Source organism: Bidens hawaiensis, unplaced genomic scaffold (genome assembly GCF_021521415.1).
Source record: "Bidens hawaiensis isolate Kalapana, Puna unplaced genomic scaffold, B.hawaiensis_p1.1 tig00023728_1, whole genome shotgun sequence".
Taxonomy (NCBI): Eukaryota; Viridiplantae; Streptophyta; class Magnoliopsida; order Asterales; family Asteraceae; genus Bidens; species Bidens hawaiensis.
The window spans coordinates 1-22,628 of NW_027493730.1; the positions used below are offsets into that span (position 1 = coordinate 1).

General features: G+C 38.9%; 1 protein-coding gene and 1 pseudogene across 2 annotated transcripts; one reads left to right on the forward strand and one right to left on the reverse strand.

The window, feature by feature from the left end:
* The first annotated feature begins 7 nt into the window (after positions 1-7).
* LOC143567969 (uncharacterized) lies at positions 8-3,672 on the forward strand (annotated as a pseudogene). The gene is made up of 4 exons (XR_013141499.1): positions 8-384; positions 808-1,059; positions 1,174-2,233; positions 2,791-3,672. The product of XR_013141499.1 is annotated as an uncharacterized LOC143567969 (transcript).
* A 397-nt stretch (positions 3,673-4,069) lies between these two features.
* On the reverse strand, positions 4,070-4,893 carry LOC143567959 (uncharacterized). The gene is made up of 2 exons (XM_077054229.1): positions 4,386-4,893; positions 4,070-4,323 (listed from the first exon to the last, which is right to left on the reverse strand). Exons 1-2 carry the CDS (start codon positions 4,891-4,893, stop codon positions 4,070-4,072), a joined length of 762 nt encoding a protein of 253 aa, XP_076910344.1.
* Between the last annotated feature and the right edge of the window lie 17,735 nt (positions 4,894-22,628).

The following is a 22,628-nucleotide window of genomic DNA, read 5'->3' on the forward strand; positions in this document are numbered from 1 at the left end:
CGTTGATCATCTCTACTTTGCTCACCAACAAGGGATCATAACTTTTCAGGTTAGTGAGAAACTGCAGAGAGGAAAATCAATCAGTCAAGAGCTCATGAAAGCGATCGGAGAGTCATCCATCGCTATCATCGTCTTTTCTAAAAACTACGCGTCTTCATCATGGTGCTTGGATGAGCTTGTGGAGATTATGAGACACCAGAAAGAAATGAAGCTGATTGTTTATCCGGTGTTCTATGGCGTTGATCCATCGGATGTGCGTAAACAGAAAGGCGCGTTCGGCGAAGGAATCGAGAGGAACCGATGGACAAATGCACATGTGTGGAAAGAGGCTTTAGTGGAAGCAGCCAATTTGTCTGGATGGGACACTAAGGAGATTACCAATGGGTAGGTAGTTTTCTTATCTTGCACTAACTAAATCTATGGCAACTTCTTACATTTGATGATACAGTTGTTAAACTAAAACACTTTGGGGATTTGGGATAATTGTAACAGAATGTATGGATTATGCTAAGAGAACACTGATGTTGAGGTGTTGGTTTATCCGTTTATAGACCTTTTTCGGGATGATTTGGGGATTTGATGAAGAGGTGTTTATATTGCAAACCAAGCATCTTGCTTTGATTTCATTTGAATCCTCTATGCTCCAACTGACATATGGTTCACAGCCTAATATACAAGATAGAATTCAAAAATCGTCGCCTTTTAGGATGATATTAAAGTCTTTTATCATTTTGTTACTATGTTTCTTCACTCGTACCAATGCATCCGGATATTCAATCATGCTGACAATAATTGTTTATAACGCAGCCATGAAGCAGAATCTGTTAAAAAATCGTGAAAGAGATTCAAGGCACCTTGTATCGCAAACACTCAATTCTTGAAGAGAAGCTAATAGGAATAATACCTCGTGTGGAGAAGGTGAAATCATTACTAAGAACGGGATTAGACGGCAAGACTACAATTGCCAGATCTGTATTTGCAGAACTCTCAAATCAGTTTGATATTGCAAGATTTGTTAGAAACGTTAGAGAAATTACAGAAAAGTCTGGTTTGCATTCTGTGCAAAAAGAATAGCTCTTGTCAGTGGAAAAGGACATGGAAATAGAAAATTCCTTTACCTCTCTCGATCAACACTTATTAACTTCATATATATTCTCTTTTTGTTTATAACAGCTTCTACACAACCTGAAGTTTGTTGATTTCAAGGAGTCAAAAAATCTTTGTAAAACACCAAACTTCACAGGGGGCTCCTAATCTAGAGAGATTGGACCTTCCAGGCTGTAGCAGTTTGGTAAAGGTTCATGAGTCCATTGGAAGTTTAGAAAAGTTGAAAGTTCTAGATCTTAGCGGTTGCTATGAACTTAGATCTTTCCCATCCTATCTGAACATGAAATCCCTTGAAATTCTCGATCTTGATCACTGTCACGGTTTACAGAAATCCAAGCAATACAAGAATTACCATCATCATTTGTGAATATACCCAATCTGTCTTTCCTTTCTCTCTTTGGATGCATCAATCTAGAGAGTCTTCCGGACAGTATCTGCATGTTACAAAGCCTGAAATATCTTGATGTCAGGCGGTGCATAAATCTTGCAACATTATCCCAAGAAGTTGGAAAAATAGGTTGTCTAGAGCATCTTCTTGTGTCCAGTGTTACCCGATTACCATCCTCAATCATCCATCTTAAAAACCTCAAAACATTCTCTGTTGTCGAACCACCACCATCTTCTATTTCTCAGAAAAAAAGATTTCTCGCTTCATTTTTTTCAAAACAAGCAAACTCAAAGCAGAGCAGTTTGCATCATTACTCCTTATACAAGGTATTTCCTTCTTTATCAAGTTTGACTTCATTAAACGAACTGGGACTCTGCAATTTACATGAAGGAACAATCTTACCTGTAGATATTGGCACACTGTCTTCCTTGGAGTATCTGATTTTATGTAACCACCAGTTTTCTAAACTGCCTTTTACTATCTCCCAACTCTCTGTGCTCAAAAGACTTGATTTGTCTAATTGCCCAAATCTTGAAGCGTTGCCTGAGCTCCCACCTAGTGTAGCTCTAGTGTTTGCTAATAACTGCAAGTCATTAAGGACCATTACCGGTCTTTCATCAGCTCAAGGAAGCTCAAGGACTCTTGAGACAGTTCTCGTTTCTTGGTTGTAGGGGATTGGAACATCAGCTTGAGCTAGCTGACACTCTTACAGTTACAGTGTTACAAACTGCACTTCAGGTTGTTCTCATTTTCTATTTTTAACGGGCCCGGCTGGTCCTAGGAACGGGGCTATCTTAGACTCAAATGTTGCAATCAGTCCTAACATTTTTTGATCAAAGAGTCTGGTTAGGGTCCAGTCTAGTCCATTAAATCCATCATGTAAAATTATTTTTTAAATATATATATACGTGTGTGTGTGTGTTTGTGATTTTCTTATATTTGTAGACTTCTGAATCTTTTTTATGAGTTAAATTAATTTTACATTTAATGTGAATGTAAATTTTTATATATTGTGCTTCATAACACTAATTTGAGGCATTCTTTTAACCATACATATTTACATAAAGATCTATTTGAAAATTTAACTTGTTTTTTTTTCTTATAATCTTTTTGTGATTATAGTTCAAAATGTAACCTCTATAATAAATAAATAACTATTGAAAAACTGAAAAAATGCCAGTCTCCTTATCTAGCTTTTAGGACCAGGCTCTATTAAGTATGCTAGGACTGGTCTTTCAGCTCCATGAATCATTAATACTTATAAATGTTGAAATACGTTGATGGGTATCTGACAGGGACACAATGCTATGAAGCAGCATGCTAGCATTATCCTTCCTGGTTCGGAAATCCCAGAATGATTTAATAATGAAACTACCGGAGTTGGCCAAACAGTGATCATATTACCTGAGAATTGGCGTAATGTAATCACACGGGTTTCACTATGTGTTGTTGCAGACTTCATGGGCCTAACTAGGCCTGTCAGCTTAACCTTATCAACTGAGCCCATTCTGTCCGTGAACAGTAGTAGATTGTATCATTCTGACAGATTGCACATGTGGCTGGAACATGTGTCGTTTGATCTGCTTCAACTCTCATATGCGGGCATTGTCCGGCCTGATTGGATTATAACTACCCCAGGTCTTATTTTGACTATTTCAACAGAGAGTATTGGTGTAAAGATATGTGGGGCACGTTTAATTCACAAAATATTTGGTCTGGAAAAAGTAAACAGCCCGACGAGTGACGTGAAGAGACGAGCAAACCTTCTAAAATGTTTTAGAGAGACGGAATATGATGCTGTGACTTACAGTCTGCAGCCGAGCACCAAATATGTTCCCGAGGGAGATGCATCATGCATGGTTTGACAAGTTGTCCTGGAACAAGAAGCATGAGTACTACAGATCAGGTAGATCATCAATCAAGGTAGGAATGAAAATTCTTGATTAATATGTTCATTACTGTCTGCATGGTGGATGAACATAATAATTAATGGTAAATTTCCTCTCGAGACGAGTAACTATGATGTTTATAATACTTTTGGGAATGAATGATAACTCTACGGATAGCTAATGTCCAAACTATTTGCTAGTGGTGCTCCGGTTCGATTCGGTATGAAACCTGTGTGATCCGATGATCGTAACATCTTTGACCGTAATGGTTAATAGTTGACCCCGACCCTTCCTTAGTAGCTCTGCCAATGCTTCTGCAACACTTGGGAGGCAGTCCTGTATAAATGTACTTAAGCCTAAATACTTATCACACTAACCCGGCCGTACGCTATACATTAACATGTCTATAGCGGTAAAGGAGTTGTTCAAGTAATTTTATACACTGACCACAAAGAGAAGAGCTTATGCACTTGATGAGCTAGTGCAAGTATTTAGGAGCATGTAGACAATGTAATGCATATATTGACAACATAAAACATTAAAACATTCAACTTCATGACTAAACTCATAGATATATAGATAGATAGATAGATAGATAGATAGATATAAGAAAAGTTTCATACACATATGTACCAGTAACATAACATAATCTAGCTTAGTTTAGTTTACCACAACCGATGTCATCTCATTTCCTCTCCGGTCTTCTTCTACTCTTTTCAATCTCCGTTTCCTTCTTCGAAACAGCATAACTCCCATCATCTTGCATATTCATATCAAACACTCTGAAATTTTCCCTCTTACTTTCCTTTCTCCAATTACTCCCATTTTCTCTCTTATTGATTCCATCTTGATATTTATTATCCGAACCCGAACCCGAACCAGTGCCAATTCCCCTCCTACCATCCAATTTCCCAGACTTCCCATTCGCATTCCCGAATCCTTCACGTCATTCTGTTCATAATCCGAATTCCCATCGGTTATCCTTCAGTACGGTTTAATACTATGAACAACACCTTTAGGAAAAAACCGAGCCGAAGGCACACCCTCAACAGTTTCAAACAACTGAGGCCCATCTTTATCAGACCACAAATCAAACCCACCCGGTTTCTGAAACCGGTCGGCCAAAACCTTCAATTGCTCATCAGCGGACACCGAGAACAACTTAGGAGCTTTCTCAACCACCTCCCACGGCTGCTCGAGCTCCGAAACAGCTGCGGCTAGCTCGGCTCGTTTTCGCATTTCGTAAACCTGGCGTTCGCGTGCGAGGCGGGCTCTGAGGAGTTGCTTGGCTTTCTTGGCTTGCATACGTATCCACTGCCACTTGGATACGCCGCCGGGGTAGGTTCGTGGGCCGCCGCCCATGCGGATGGTGGTTGATGGGGGTGGTTTGGAGATAGAGAGGTGGGTGAATCTGGATGTGAGGAAGGTGTGGGTCGGGTCGGGTAGGATGTGGGTTGAGAAGGATAAGGGTGATGGTGATGGTGTTTGGAGAAGCCACGGCGGCGACATGATGGTGGAACCTATCTCAACTCTGAAGATGAAGATTGAAAGGAAAAGGATATAATTAGAGAAAATTACCTAAATAGCCCCTTTAAAGAGACAGAAAATGCAATCTAGCCCATGAGATTTGAATTTCCAAAAATAGCCTACCAAATTCAACGTCCGCGTTACTTTTCGATATTCCCCGTGAGTTTTAGTGGACGAATCAAAGTCTGCCATGTGTTTTCCATTCCCACCTACAATGCTATTATTCATCCCAAATCTGTCTGAAGCATTACTTTTGACATCAAATATAACCTGAAGAAAACCAACTGTAATGTGATGTTTCAAGTTGTTTTCATCGGCAACGTGAGTTTTCAAATAAGATGATTTTTGAGTTATTTTGAAATTCATCTCCTAAGATGAATTTCGTCTTATAAAAAAAATCATATTCATCATCTTCTTCATCAAACTCCAAGCTTTAATAATGGAGTGAGCGACCAGTCCCTTGCATCCCTATCGCCGCACTGGCACCGGAATCCAATCAATCCGACCTTTCGTTTGCAACTTAAGCACCGGTTCACCACGGCGCCGCTTAGGACTGGTGCGCGCGCTCGTCTCCACCGCCTCAAACCGCCGTTTTCTGGACGGATATGAGGTTTCGGTTTTCGGCACAGCGGCGGAGTTAGGTCTGAAGTCAACGATAACGCCGGTTTTGAGATCGGTTATGACGGAGATTGAAGGTGAGCATAAGGTTAGGGTTTCAGGAATCTTGAGCTCGGTTTCTTCTATCTCTCTCTTCTAAGCCATTGATGGGAGAGATGGGATTATTAAGTTTTAAAGGCAGGAGAGAGTTGATGTTGCTCAAATTTCATTTCATCATTACAGCCTCATTCGTAAACATAAAATAAGATCAAGCAAATATATTATATATATACACGTTTTGACTTTGGAGTGTGTTTGTGTATGTATGAATATAAAGAGACAGTCATACAGAAGTAGAGTAACCATGGTTAAAGCGAATCAGCATCGAAATCATCGGCTCGTCCGGAGCCTCATTCGCTTGAGCAAATACCAACAAGTAACATTAATTAATACCTCCTCATCTGCCTATTTTCACCTTGGTTTGAGAGTGTCGATATGGGTTTGGTTCAGACATGGGTTTGGTTGGTGAAGAGGGTTTGGTTTGAGAGTGTCGATATGGTGGTGGTGGGTGGTTGTGGTGGTGGTGTCCGGTAGCATTAGGTGGCGGAGGAAATGGTGGGAGTTTGATGAAGAAGATGAAGAGTGTGATTTTTTTTAAAAAGACGAAATTCATTTGAAATTCATCTTTGGAGATGAATTTCAAAAAAACTTAAAAAAACATAATTTTGAAAACTCACGTTGGAGACGAAAACAGCTTGAAACATCACGTTAAAGTTGGTTTTCATAAGGTTAGATTTGATGCGAAAAGTAACGTTTAAGACGGATTTGGGATGAAAACTTGTGTGGTAGGTGGGGGATGTTTGACATATGGCAGATTTTGATTGGTCCACGAAAACTCACGGGGAATATCCTAATCTCACGTGGAAGTTGGATTTCGAGGGCTATTTTGGGAAAACGAAATCTCACGGGCTATTTTGTAATTTCTCTCTCATAAAAATGGGCTATTTAGGTAATTTTCTCATAACTATTTTGGATCGAGACTACCAACTATGGTGACCATTTATCACAACCGCCATTTATCACAACCGGTTGCAAGGTGGCACAAAATGAGAAAAAAACATTTTAATTAAAAAATTGGAAATTCTTTCTTGTCCACAACCGGTTGCAACCTTGGTTGTTCCAGCAACCCAAGTTTGCAACCAAACTTTTATATCTAACTTGGTTTTTTTTTGAAAATTATAACTTTTAACCTTTTTTTAAAAAAATGTAACAACACGGTTTTATTTATAAAAAATACTGAACAATTTGATATAAAGTGTATAAAAAATGAAACATTTTTATTTAATAAAATATTGGTTTAGGTTGGGTTGTGATAGTGAGTAAAATATTGGATTGGGTTGGGTTGTATAGGTAGAAGAGAGAGAAATTAGTTTTTTAATAAATAATTGGGTTGGTTTGGGTTGTGATAGTGGATAGTTTGAGTCCATTAAATTGAAGGTTTTTCTTTTATTTATTTTCTTTTTTCTATTTTATAACGACACCATATGCATTCTCTAATCTACTGCTATGAAATAAAATTTGAAAAGTTATTACAAATAGAAACAATGCTAATATAAAAATGTTAAAACACAAATGAGGACAAAAATTAAAAGTCATATGCTAATTTCTTCATCTTTTTTAAATGCCTATAATTTTTTTATAAGATATTTATTTAAATAAAATTCACCATAACAACAAGCGTCTTTTATCTTTAATATGAGGATGATTTTGTTATATAATAATACAAAAAAAATTACGTCATTGTGTCTTTTTGCATACCATTGTGTCTTTTTGTTTGTCAATGTGCTTTCTTCGCCATTGTATCTTTCAAATGATCATTGTGTTTTTTTAATACTAATAACACTGTTGTTTAATAATAAAATGCCAACAAATTATCTAATACATAATAATGAATACATATTACACAATAACATGAAACGTAAAACAATAATGAATGCATATAACACAATGGCTTGAAACGTAAGACAGAATGGTAAAAACATATAACACAATGACATGAAACGCAAAACACAATGGAATCTACATATTCACAATGACTTGAACGTAATACACAATGAACATAATACTAGTTTTCTCAATTTAATTGAATGTTGAGCAGAATGACTAAAACACAATGATAATTAGAAAGACAAATGTTGAGCATAAAGACACAATGTTGAACAAAAAGACACAATGATGTAATTTTTATTTGAATTTTAATCTTTAATATGAGTATAAATTGAAAAACACAATGACCAAAATTTATAACACAAAACATAGAAAAACTCAATAAAACACAATGGATAACCAAATAACACAATATAAAAAAACCCACCAACTTTTTTTATTTTTATATAACAATATGAACTTCATATTAAAGATAAAAAAACGCTTGTTATTATGGTATAAAAAATTTCTTAAAAAAATATCATATGAAAAAGTTACAGATGTTTTAAAATGATGGGGGAATTAACATGCGCCTTGCATGTGGAGAGAGAAAATCATCATAAGTCATTAAACATCCTTTACGTTTAAAAACTTTATCACGTTATGTCATTTGGCCTTAACCATATTAAAATTTTCCGTTAAATCTGATCATGTGCAAGGCACATGAGGGTATTTTTGTAACCTTACAGGTTATTTTATAATTAAAACAAAATAACATTTAAATTAATAATAATAAATATCAATCTCTCACTTTCCCTTCTTGAACAAATAGTTTCTCTTTTAACATCCAAAAACGATCACTCCCACCATCACCAACTAAACAAACAACCATCGCCACCCACCATCTGCCACCGCCTCCACCCACAACCACCATTACTAGTCACCGACGGCCGCCTCCACCTGTAACTCCCACACATTAAAAACCCTAAATCCACAATATTCTTCATAATTACAAAATCAAAAACCCTAGCTTTAGCCCCACACCATCTCTATCTAGCGATGATCACCACCACATATCTGGTAACCATTACCACCATCGTCGGTACCATCACCAACCCTTTCTGATCTCTCTATAAACCCAAACCGATCCTCTTCTTCTCCACAACTGGTCGTCCCATCTTCAAATCAATAGAGTACTAGGTCGATTGGAGTGAAGAGAAAGGAAGATGAGAAAGAGGAACTTCTAACCCCCGATGACTTAGTATAGATTTGCAATATGGGGTTTTCTCTACAGAGACATACCTGCAATTTGGGGTTTCTTTAGAGTGAGAGGGAGACAAGAACCTGTGATTTGCGGTAGCGGATGCTGCTGGAGGTTTAGGGCGAAAAAACGGGAACGGTGGTGGTGTTGGAGAATACAAGGACGGTGACGGCTGGGTACGGCTTAGTTAGGGCTGTAGGCGGTGGTTATGGTGATGTATCCTTGAACATATCATAATTCAAAAGATATGTGAAGATATAGTGAATTGATGATATGCTATGTTTGCTCAAGATGGTGATATGGAGAGAGAGGGGAGATATTTTATTTTTATTAAAGTTAAACTTTCTTTTTGTTTTAATTATTAAATAACGTGTAAGGTTACAAAAATACCCTCATGTGCTTTGCACATGATCAAATTTAAGGGAAAATTTTAGCAGGGTTAGGGCAAAATGACATAACGTAATAAGAGTTTTTAAACATAACAGATTGTTGGTGCATGATGTCAGTAGTTCAGTATCTTGTGTTTTGTCTGTGTCTGTAATCATTTTAGATTGTTTGTTTGGTTTTGAATATTGTTTTGTATAAGTTCGCCTGGGATGTAAGCGAACTTGTGAAGCGAAGTTATCACAACTTCGCCTAGTATGTTAGGCGAAATTGTCGAGGTCTATTTAAACCTCCACTTCGGCTTGTTTGAAAAAGTTGTTTTTGATAGAACGTGTTTTGGTGATCTGGTGTATCATGTGTTGGCAGTAGTAATACATCAAGTCTTCAAGTATTATCTCGTGTGTTTACTTACTCATTTAACGTATTGCTTATCTTACATTCGTATCGTATTACGTGGGGATTCCGCACCCTCGTGTTACGAGATACTCCTGTGTAGATCCGGCTGGCAACCTACAATTGGTACCAGAGCATTTGCTCGTGATTGTGTGGTTCGGGATTATCACACGGGTGTTAAGATCGTTCCGTTTGACCATTCCGGAACGAGTTTACGTTGAAATACCTTGTTTTTGTCTTTTGCCCATTTTCCCCCCATCAAATACTCCCTCGAAACACCCTCGCGTCCATCGCAATCAACCTAAAAAATCCTGCAAAACCTCATTGTTCGTCAAGCGAAGTTGCCGCCACAAAACGTAGGGTTTAAGCGAAGATATAGGTTTGGCGAAGTTGATTAGCTGCGAAGTTAAGTGATTGGCGAAGTTAAGAAGCAGGCGAAGTTGTGAGGCTAGCGAAGTTGTTCAGCGAACTTAAGTTTCAAGCGAAGTTATATCAACTTCGCTATTTGTTCACTGTTCATAGAAGGTTATTTTAAAAAAAAAATAAAAAAAATTTGAGTCTTGTTTCTTTCAACTATGACTTCAATAAACATCACAGAACTGGTAAAGATGGAGGTTGAAGCCGGTTCAGCAACTAAAGCTCCAAAACTGCTTAAGGGTACCGATTTCGTTGCATGGAAAGATCGGTTTGAACAGTATGTGAAGTATCAAGATGCTAAGATGTGGGTTTGCATTCAAGACGGGTACATTCCACCAACATCCATGTTTGAAGGTCGTGAACAGATTAAGAAGTACAGTAAGATGGAAGAGGACGAAAAGAAAATGTATGAGGCAGAGAGTAAAGCTCATGCAGCTATAACAATGGCTCTTCCACAAGAGATTCTTCATACCTTCAAGAAATACAAAACTGCTAGAGAGCTATGAGAAGCACTAGAAAATAGATATGAAGGTAATGTGGGGATACGTACTTCTAAGACAAAGCTGCTAAAAACCCAATTCTCTGTATTCAAGTATTTGAAAAATGAATCACTTGATGATATCATCACACGATATTATCATTTGATGACCGAACTAAATAATTACTCCATTGAATACAAGGAATAAGAGGTAGTAGAGAAACTTCTTGATGCTCTTCCACCGAAATGGGAAATGTACACTGTACTGATGAGAGAAGATAAAGATTTTGACAAGATTGATTTGGAAACAGTGGTCAATAAGTTACGAAATTTTGAACTTAACATGGTTCGAAAGGAGACACCAACTGATCAGGTTCAGGATCCGGGAATGTATTTTGCTAAAGTCACTCCGAGCTCAAGTTCAAAATTAGAATCCACTGCCTACTACTCTAAGGGGGAATCAAACTCCACTCCAGATGGTCATGTGATTCTCAATATGGATGGTGACGTATGTTTAGTAGCAGGAGGGAGTAATTCCTCAAAGCCTCAAACTACAACTGGAAATTTCTCATCCAATGCTCCAAACAATAACTACTCACAGATGCCTATGAGTGTGAAATCTGCTGAACAACAGTTTACCATCTATGCATCTTTCATTGCATCTTATGAGAACTATATCAAAGGTAAAATAGTAGACCCTGCAACTTTGGATGAAGACTATGATCAGATCGATGCTGATGATTTGGAAGAGATGGATCTGCAGTGGCAGATGGCTATGATAGTAAGAAGGGTAAAGAGATTCATGAAGAAAACAGGTAGAAAGTTCGTTGGAGAAAGACCAGGGTTTGATAAATCAAAGGTTTGATGTTACAACTGTCAACAAAATTGACACTTTGCTAAGGAATGTACAAATGAGAGAGTCGAACGAAGTCAGAACAGGCCTGCACAACAGAGTGAAAATAGGGCTATGGTATCTCGACAGAATGGTGGATACAGCTGGAATATACAAGTTGAGGAAGTGTTTGAACAGGCTAATTTGGTAAACATCGAAACTAGAGGAAGTAAGAGAGAGAGACGGGAGAAGATCAGACATACATGGCAGAAGTGAACGATCAGCTCTCTGAGGTAAGTTCTGAACTTCATTGTGAACAATGTGAAAATCTGTCTGAACAATTAAAAACATTAACTGATCAGTTTGTTAGTTTGGATACTCAATTTAAAAACCTGAAAGAAGAACGTCACTACTCTAAAACTAAAGAAAATAGTTACTCGGTAAAAATAAAAGCTAGGGAAAAGGATATCAGAAGTCTTAAAGCCAGTCTAGCTGAAAAAATACAAGTAATTGATCTTAGTTATGAAGTGTTAGAAGAAAAGACCAAACTAATTGCTGAAAAAGATAAACAGATAGCTGATTACCAGGTAAAAGTGGTGGAACTAAACAGAATAATTGAACAATTTAGAAATTCTTCAGCAATTCTAGATCACATCATAAGTGTTCAACGTTCCCCGGTTAACAAAGGGGGAATTGGATTTTCTGAAGTTCCACCACCGTACAACAATAACTATACTTATGATCCTAGTGATAAGCAATCTGCGAATGTTGGGATTAGTCAGACAGTTCCAATCAAAGTTTCTACTAAAGAAACTGAAGTTAATAAGAGCGAAACGAGTAAGTCAAGTTCTAATGTTGCGATTTCTGTCCCTAGCTTTGTCTCATCAAATTCGGAGAAGTCATCCGAATTGGGTGAGATAAAAGAATAGGTTGTGTTACTAAAACGTGGGGAGGAATATAAGCCTGATGAAAAGAAATCTTCCCTAAATCCGTTCGTCCCACCATATGTTAGACAAACGGGTAGTAACGCAACCTCGACATCTGCAACAACTGTTGAGACGAAAGTTCAAAACAGAAGTTGTTTCAGATGCAATAAAGTAGGACACCTTGTTGCTGATTGTCCTCTAAAACAGAGAAAATTTAGAGGTATGAGGCCTCCGAAAACTGAGAATAAAATGAATACTAATTATGATGCTGGTAAGAATGTGAACACACCGACTTTCAATCATTGGACTAATCCAAGATTTCAAAGAAATCAGTCTCGTTTTTTCCCAGTAAACTACCAAACCAACATTTATAATTCAGTTAATTCACGAAGAGTTGGATGGCCTCATAGCCAGTCCTCTAGAAGGTTTCCGTTCAGAACTTACAGAAACTATCCTCAAACTGACTTTGGGCAATCAAGGTACTAGATACCTGATAGCAGGTTTACTCAACCCAAGACCAGAAGGTCTTGGGTCCCCAGATTTTAATCTATTTCTTTAATTGTGCAGGAACAGTCAAACAGGGCTGTAAACAATATGTGGGTTGTTGACAGTAGCTGTTCCCGGCACATGACTGGTAACAAGAAATTGTTACGTGACTGGAAATCTATTCAAGGAGGAAGGGTTAGTTTCGCTGGAGAGAGTGGAGGAAGAATCAGTGGTATTGGAACTGTGACGAATGGAAGAATAAAGTTAGAGAAGGTGAATTTTGTGGAAGAGTTGAAGCATAACTTGTTGAGTGTATCTCAGATTTGTGACAAAGAATACACGGTGCATTTTACTAAAAATGAGGCAATCGTTCTTTATCCTGGTTTCAAGATACCAGAGGCCAGGGTTGTGATGAAAGCTCCAAGAGAAAAGAACACGTATGTAATGGATATGAGGTCAACTGAGATGACAACAGAAGAGTCATGTCTTCTGTCAAAGGCAACGGAGTCTGAGTCAGAGTTGTGGCATCGAAGAATAGGACATATACATCTTCGAAAAATGAATTACATTGTCAAGAATGGGCTGGTACTTGGGGTTCCCTTGAAGAAGTTTAACTTTGAAGATCAATGCTTGTCGTGCAAGAAAGGAAAGCAACACAAAAAGCCTCATCACTCCAAGAAGGTTAACTCATTGTCAGCACCCTAGACCTACTGCACATGGATCTCTTTGGTCCTGTGAATGTAAAGAGTCTAGGTGGAACGTCATACTGCTTGGCTGTGACCGATGATTACTCTCGATACTCTTGGGTTTACTTTCTGAAGGCAAAAGATGAGACAGTTCAGTTGGTAATTAACTTGATTACCAAGGTTGAGAATATTGTTGGGAGAAAGGTTAAGTACATCAGGAGTGATAATGGTACAGAGTTCAAGAACTATCAGATGAAGATGTTCTGCTTACAGAAGGGGATAGAACATCAGTACAGCGCCCCGTATACTCCGCAACAGAATGGAGTAGCTGAGAGGAAGAATAGAAGCTAATCGAAGGAGCCAGAACCATGCTGGCAGATGCTAAACTTCCCGTGGTGTTCTGGGCTGAGGCTGTTGCTATAGCCTGCTATATCCTTAATCGTGTTTTAACTGTTAAAAGATTAAATAAAACATGTTATGAACTTATGCATGGTAGAAAGCCAAACTTGAAGGGTCTTGAACCTTTCGGATCCCCATGTTCGATATTAAAGACTAGCTCTAAATTTGGTGAGAAAGCCGATGAAGGCATCTTAGTTGGCTATGTTGTTGGGACACCCAACAGAAGAGTCTTTAATTTATCGAACAGCAAGGTTGAGGTGGTCTGTAACACTGACATTACTAGTTACAAATCACCAAGGCCTAGCATGGGACCGGCAGAGGCTTTCGACTATGATAAGCTTTATAAATCTTTTAATGTGCCCTACTTGGATTTTGCAGACATTGATGAGAAAATTGCTTCACAGATTCTGTATGACGACGAGGAGAACATTGTGCAACGTCCGCAATATGATGAAAATCAACCAACCCCGTCAAGTGCAGTTGATACTCCTGCTGTATCGAATGAAGATGAATTCTACAATCCATTTCACTCTCAGCCTCAATCTCACACTGATGAACTCTCTTCAAATCTTGAGAATGATCTGGAAGTCGGTCCGGTTCAGACTACTAAAATTCACAAGAATCATCCTTTGGAGAATGTGATAGGTAATCCTTCTGACGGTGTTCGTACAAGAAGAAGTTTGGATGAACACACATGTGTTTACGCAAACATTAAAGACACGTGTATTATAAATGAATGCTTGTACATCTGCTTCATCAGCCAGATTGAACCAAAGAATTATTAAATGGCTCTAAATGATAGCTCGTGGGTTGAAGCCATGCAAGAAGAACTGGCACAGTTTGAGAAGATGGAAGTATGGCAGTTAGTTAAAAAATCGCAAGAAGTGAACGCTATCGGTACAAAATGGGTATTTAAATGTAAGAGAGATGAGAAGGGGGTAATCATACTGAACAAGGCAATATTGGTAGTAAAAGGGTTTAATCAGCAAGAAGGAATCGATTACAACGAAGTGTTTGCTCCTGTGGCAAGATTGGAGGCAGTTCGATTATTTCTGGCATTTGCTGCACACAAAGAGATGAAAGTGTTACAGTTAGATGTGAAAAGTGCCTTTCTTAATGGTAAAGTCGATGAGGTGGTGTATGTTGAACAACCTTCGGGTTTCCCTGACCCAGATTTTCCTGATCATGTGTACAAACTGAGTAAAGCTTTATATGGGTTACATCAGGCTCCTCGTGCCTGGTACGCAACATTGTTAGACTACTTGCTAGAAAATGGGTTTGAAAGAGGAAAGATTGATAGTACGCTGTTTGTCAGGAGAAAAGGGGGAGAGTTTCTTCTCTTTCAGGTTTATGTGGACGACATCATTTTTGCTGCATCAAAAGTCACTATGTGTTAGGAATTTGAAGCGGTCATGAAGAAGAGGTTTGAGATGAGCGCCATGGGCGAATTAACTTTCTTTTTGGGATTGCAGGTAGATCAGAAGAAAGATGGCATGTTTATTCATCAAACGAAATATGTCCATGATGTGCTCAAACGCTTCAAGATGGATGATAGTACCCCATTTGACACTCCAATCTGCGTCAACCACAAACTGGGTGCTGATTCGGAGAGTGATGAAGATGTGGATCCCACTCAATATCGAGCAATCATAGGTTCCTTAATGTATCTAACCGCATCTAGACCTGACATTATGTTTGCAGTTTGTCTTTGTGCTCGTTTTCAGGCAAGCCCGAAGGAATCTCACATGAAGGGAGTGAAGAGAATATTTCGGTATCTCAAAGGCAAGCCTAAGTTGGGATTGTGGTACACGAAAGGGGGAGAACTGGATTTGGTAGCCTACACAGATTCTGACTATGGAGGTTGCAATCAGAACAGGAAGTCAACAACCTGTGGATGTCAGTTTCTCGGAGGAAGATTGGTGTCGTGGCAGTGCAAGAAGTAGACCTCAGTAGCCATTTCCACCTGCGAAGCAGAGTACATGGCAGCATCAAACTGCTGCTCCCAGGTTCTATGGATACAACAACAATTGCGCGATTATGGTCTGAATTTCACTCAAACTCCTATTTGCATTGATAACACTGCTGCAATCTCAGTAACTAACAATCCCGTTAAACACAGCAAAACTAAACATATTGACATTTGTCATCATTTTATACGGGATTGTGCTGAGAAGAAATTAATTGTGCTTGAAAAGGTTGACTCTTTGGATAATTTTGCCGATCTTTTTACTAAAACGTTTGACCGATCCTGTTTTCAAAATCTTGTTGAGCTTAATGGGATGATCAATCCCGAGTAACCTTGTTTTCCATTTTATTTAAAAAAAACATCACTATCGCTTAAAATTATGTTGGTTGCTTAAGTTTGAAGGACACATCTTCGGATATGTTTGGTCCTTACTTCTAGTAGTAGATTATGAGGATAGCCATTAACCAGATGACTGAAAGTGACCGGGGCGGTTTATGATGGGTTTTTATTCTTTCGCTAAAAATTAGTCGTTCATACTTAGTTAGAAGGACACATACTTGTATGTGGTCGGTCCAGCTGATCCATTGAATATTCAGGATAGCCGTTTACCTGAAAACTTTGACTTGATCGGGGCGATAGAATTTAAAATTTTTTTAGGGTGATGATATAATTTTTCAAGTCTATAACTTCGTAAGAAGTTTCAATACGATGTTTAAAAGAAAATTGATCCAACCTTGGAAAGTGATAGAAAAACTGATTTTGTGTGCTTAACTGGTGAAGTTATTAGGCCTAAAAGACTTTAGAACAGTTATTGTATATTATGGTAGCTTTCTATGGTGCGTAAAAGTAGAAGTGATACAAACTAAATCTCCTCGATTTTAAAAATTGGAAAACCATTTTGAGTTGTGCATGTCTCCATATACATCTTTCCGAATGATAGGCAGAAATGTGATTACCCAGTCATACACGAGCCCGTGAGTGTTCTGATTCCCGCGAAGATAGTGTTAAGTACCTGCAGTGATCCAAATTCGGGACTTGTAGTTGTTTACAATTTGGAGTTGTATAAATGTTCTTATTTGTATCAAAAAAAATGTGTATATTATTAAGCCTTCTGAATCTTAAGTTGTTTCAAATATCTAGAAAGAGGCAAGAAAGAATATTTTAAGCATAAGAAAAAGTGGGAAGAAGACTCTAAAGATAGATGTGTGCTCATTGTTTATTCAGACACTACGGATCGAAGTCAACTCGGGGTGACTTGGGGAAAGCCAAATACGCTTTGAGAATAGATAGGAGGCATCACAATCTCTCATGTGATGTCCATCTAAATTTTGAGCTTAATTGAACCTAATCCGTATCACCGAAGCGATGAAAACCATACTAAGTTTTATACCTGCCTACAACCTGTTTCTTTATGTCATAATACCACTGAACACGGATCTGAGTGACGGCCGCTTAATCAGTATGATTCCTGTTCGGATCTTTTCTAAAACAAGCAGGCTCGTCAAGACTGAAATTTGATCCCGTCTATTATATTTTACTCAAATTTTCGTTTTGTATTTCGCTTTATGGTTCACATTTAAATAACTTGGTTACTTGGTTACTTGGTTACTTGATCGTCAAGTATAAATTTTTACCGGAAATTTTAAACAGCAAAGTGCTCCTTGTGTAAAGGTTCGATCTTAAAATGGGCGACGTTTTGTTTGTAATTCTCAAATTTTTATAAACCAGCGATGTTAACTAAATGGCGAAGTTTACTTATAAGCAACACGGGCGAAGTTGACCAGCCTTTGACTTGGCGAAGTTAGGTTTGGGGCGAGTTATCACAACTTCGCCTCTTGGGTTTTCTTCCACCTATATAAAGGGTTGTTGGTCAAACAAGTCAAATTATTTCCAAACCCTCTAACCCTCGGCGAACTTATACCCCGAATCGAACCTCTTATCGTTTGATCTCTGTCAGTGATAAAGGTTTGTAGGATCATTGTGACCCGTAATTCGCAACATTCGATGATAATCAGTGTCTTGATGATCCAATTTGTGGCTTCGGTTGAACGGCTCTTTAAACCCTCGTTCAACAATTCGTGTTAACAGTGTTTTTGTCAAGATATGGTCATCTGAATCTCTATCGCACAACCTTTATCGTGTTTTCATCCTCAAATTGGCCAAAAATAGCTACAATTGGATCATCATGATGCGCCGTTTAAGAGGCGATGTTAGGGTTTAGGCGAAGTTGTTCATAACTTTGCCATTTGACTAACTTCGCCTGCACAGAAACTTAATACCTAAGTTTTCTTGTTTATTGATATATACTCTCTGGCGAAGTTGGTTATGTATACTGATCTGTTTACTCAGGCGAAGTTGGGCTTCTGCGAAGTTAAACATAAAAGATATCATAACTTCGCTCATGGTAATAGACGAAGTTATGATCTGCTACGTCAATGTTTTAACTTAGACCATTTGTTGTGCAGATATGGCTGCTGTGGTAGGTGCTGGTGATGACGAAGGTGGTGACAACAACCAACAGTTCTTTCCGGGTCACAACATGTATATCACTTTGGATCCGGATGCTAGTGGTATAGACGACTATCGTGAGATCATTTCATTCCTCGTTCGCTCACGTATTTTTCACGCCATCATGACTACTCTCCCCATTTCGCTACCAAATATCGAAGACTTTTGGCGAACGGTTGAATATAACTGTGGAGTTGAACCTCCGGTTATGCGCGCTACAGTGAACAATCAGGTGGTACAGTTCTCGGCAGATTAAATAATCCAACATTTCATTCCTCTGTTGCTTTACAGTTCGGGGTTGAAACTACAAATGATCCAACAGACTTTCCGGCTACATTCAGAGATGGTGCATTTCTGCGTATGGGTTATTCGGGTCCGTTAGGTGACACTCAACGGAGAAAGGGATTTTTATTAGATCAGTGGTGGTTTCTGATGCACGTGATGATAGTGTGAATGTCTGGTCGTAAAGCTGGTACAGACGGTATGGGGGCAACGATGCAATCTGCAATGACTGCCCTGACTTACAACAAGCCCTACAGCTTTAGTCAGATGGTGTTTTATGAGATTGATCGTCAGAGACGCGCGGTCGCGAGGGAAAGATTTTTGATGTATCCGAGATTCCTACAGATGATTCTGAATCACGTAGCTCCTACTATGCCTCAACGACGTCCTATCCGTTATGTTGAAAGTGTGAGTAAGAGAATTTTTGCGCAATGTAGGTCATCAAGTGCTCGTAGCAAACGAGAACTTCGTCCGCGGCACACTGCATTGTTTTTGTTATTTGGTGAATCCTGCTTATGTTGCTCCTCCAGGAGATGAATTTCTTGATCCGGCACCGCAACAGGCTGATGTTCCTCAACCACCACCTGTGGTACAGCAAGCACCGCCTGCTGATCCTGTTGTCGATCCGGAGCAACAGGTTGATCTTGAAGTTGCCTTTGGAGGGCAAGGTTTCTTTGACATGGACCGGGTTGATCCAGCTGCTGAAATTCAAGCCTCTGTAGCTGAGGTGTCTGGGGTAAATATGTCCATGGTCGCTACATCGGTGGCGGATTCTGAGAGAACCGATTCTTACTCCTCCACTGACGATATCGTAGAAGCCCAACAGATTCTTGCCAGACAAGAAAGAATACATGGCAAGAGAAAGAAAGATTCGAATGACAGCGAATCCGATTATGAAGAGGATTTATATTGTTTGGTACGAAGGTCAAAGAAGGCACGGGCTGGCGAAAGTTCAAGAGTTGGTGAAAGTTCGAGGGTTGTTCGTTTTTCTCCACCCTCGTTATCAGGTATGACTATGGTTCCTGCTTCTTCAACTGTCACAGCGCCGATAACCTCAAGTGTTCCCTTGGTGACCACGTCATCATCTTTTGGTACTCCTCCAACCACGTTTCAGTTTACCGCTCCAGAGATTGTCTCTTTACCACCTCCGTCTCTTACTCCATCGGAGGTTGTTGCACGGTTTGTTGAGTCAACGGTGGTTGCTACTGCGGGGTTGTCTATTTCGATACCACCCACGGTCACTATTCAGTCTACATCGAATATACTAGCTAGTTTGGGAATTCCTCCACCGTATGCACATGATATTTCTCACATGCATTTTGATTTTGATGCTACTTTGTCTGATTCTGAGAGGATAGCGGCTCTTGAACGGGTAGTTGCTGAACAGTCAATAATCAATCTCATCCAAACTCAAGCCATCCAGAGACTTGTGGCAGAGAATCAGTTACAATCGTCTCTCCTTGTTGAACACGGTAAACTATTTGATGCTCTAAAACAGTTCTTAGCATCTCAGGGGGAGACGAGCTGCAAGGGTGATGAGTTGAGAACCAAGAAGAGGCAAGATAGAGACGATGATCCCAATGCATCGGAAGGTGCAGGTGGTGAGTTGCCAAGAACTGAACAAGCTCTTGGGACTTCCACATCTCAGGGGGAGTCAGCTGGTACATCAGGTGGTTCAGGTGATGAGAATGTGGTGGTGGTGGATGATGAGGAAGTGTTGGGTAATGATGATGAGTTAGCAGATGATGTGTTAACGGCTGATGAGATTGGGGAACAAATTGAGATTGATAGTGATTTAGAAGAAGGGGAGATTGTGGATGATGGTGTAGAACATGATATTCCAGATGTTGACAAGGTGAACGTGAGCCAAGATGCAAATGTGTCAGATGAGTTCGAGTGGGAAGAACAGCCGAGATGGAAAGAAGGCTGTGCTCAGTGGTTCTTCAAGAAAAAGAAGCCTGCAGTTCCAACAATGTTTAAGAAGAGTTACAACATCAAAGGGTACGCTGAGTCCAAGAAAGGTATCATCTGTTGGTTGTATGACGAACAGTTGAAGTTGTTTGGGGATTAAGCGTTATGATGGAATTGAGTATTTTAAGAAGGCTTTGAGATCGCTCAACACCTTTCCTGAGTGTGAGGTGAAAGATTTGGCTCGTTTGAGATTGATCAATAGGAGTGATGATGATATTGCAAGAATAATTGGAAAGATAGTATGGAAGGAAGCTGTTAAGGAGAAAAAGTTTGAACTTCTAAAGCCATAGAAGGGAAGGTTAGTTGAAGATAAGGATAGGGGAATGCGGGCTGATGGCAAGCCCTGGATGGTAATGAAGTACAAGCCGATTCGGTGTTTAAAAGAGGTACCGATGAAGATGATGCTCAAGGATGTGTTAAAAGATCTCAAGTGGTGGTACGTTGATTGTCAGACAGCTGAAGCCATTATGGAAGATGAAGATGAACATGAGATTCTCAGAGTGTATGATCCCATGCACTTGGTTAATTTGTCTCAAGCTGATTTGCAGGTACTAAACGATAAGAAGATATTCTACATTCCTTCGTGGAAGGATGAAGCCAAGAAGTACCAGAGGGTGGTTTCTGTCTGTGTAAGGCAGGGCGTCCATGCTTGAAGACGAGTGGTATGAAAGTTTTGGGATTACAAGACACGAGAATGAAGATAGAGATATGAAGCTACTGCCAAGGGGGAGTCTGTTGGTGCATGATGTCAGTAGTTCAGTATCCTGTGTTTTGTCTGTGTCTGTAATCGTTTTAGATTGTTTGTTTGGTTTTGAATATTGTTTTGTATAAGTTCGCCTGGGATGTAAGCGAACTTGTGAAGCGAAGTTATCACAACTTCGCCTAGTATGTTAGGCGAAGTTGTCGAGGTCTATTTAAACCTTCACTTCGGCTTGTTTGAAAAAGTTGTTTTTGATATAACGTGTTTTGGTGTTCTGGTGTATCACGTGTTGGCAGTAGTAATACATCAAGTCTTCAAATATTATCTCGTGTGTTTACTTACTCATCTAGCGTATTGCTTATCTTACATTTGTATCATATTACGTGGGGATTCCGCACCCTCGTGTTATGAGATATTCCTGTGTAGATCCGGCTGGGAACCTACACAGATGTTTAATGGCATTTATCTTTGTAAAGGACATCCCCTGAAAAATCATGCAAATATAAAGGACAATAAATATAAAGGACGAGGTTTGCCATTTTGTCATTTAAGTTTATTGCAACAAAACTCTTGAACACATTCATATAGAGGTGCACAAAACGGTTATTCCGTTAACCGTTAACCGGTTTTTTTACTAACCGTTTTTTTTTTGTTTTTCTAGCCTAACCGTTTAATCAGTTCATGTAACAACTCGGGTTTTCGAACTTATAGTTTTATCCGTTTCGGTTCAATGTTCGGGCTATTTTTATTAAAAATATTGCGTTTATCGAATTAGTTTGATTATTTTATTAATATTAAATTGTTTATAATTAATCTTTATTTATTTTACACTTTGAGCCCAAAATATATATTTTTATCCCTCTTGTATCCAATCCCAAACTACAAGGTCTAATATGCAATTATTGTTATAACCCTTGTTATTAACTGGATACCCGTTTACCAAACCCGACCCACATTCGTTTCTTGTACCCGAATCCACAAATTTGTTAACTTGAACAATGATTCTTGTGTAATTGATGAATTGATCTTGGAAATCGTTTATATTTATCAAGTTCGGCCTAACCGAATCTTTTAATTAAGAAACAAAATCCGTTATAACGCGTATTGACATGACTGATAAAACGTCTTTACCCTAACTCGTTAATACACCTTTGAAGCAATAGTATTTCAACTAGACGCGACTGCACCATCTCTCACTCATCGTCAACTAAACCCCTAACTCTAATTGGGTTATCACAGCTTTCATTAACAGTTCGTGATCTTGTTCTTGGCCGGCCACTGTTCGTTCAAGTTAGACCCTTTACGACGTCATCCAAGGTAATTAGATTAATCAAACACGGTCGCTATTGTATAATTAACAATAACTCTAACATATAATCTGTAAACAACAACTGGTTAGCTTGATATTGATTTCTAGGGTTTGTTATAACTGGTTCTCTTTTTCTGTCTTCTTATATATATATATATATATATATATATATATATATATAGGATTAGGTTCATTT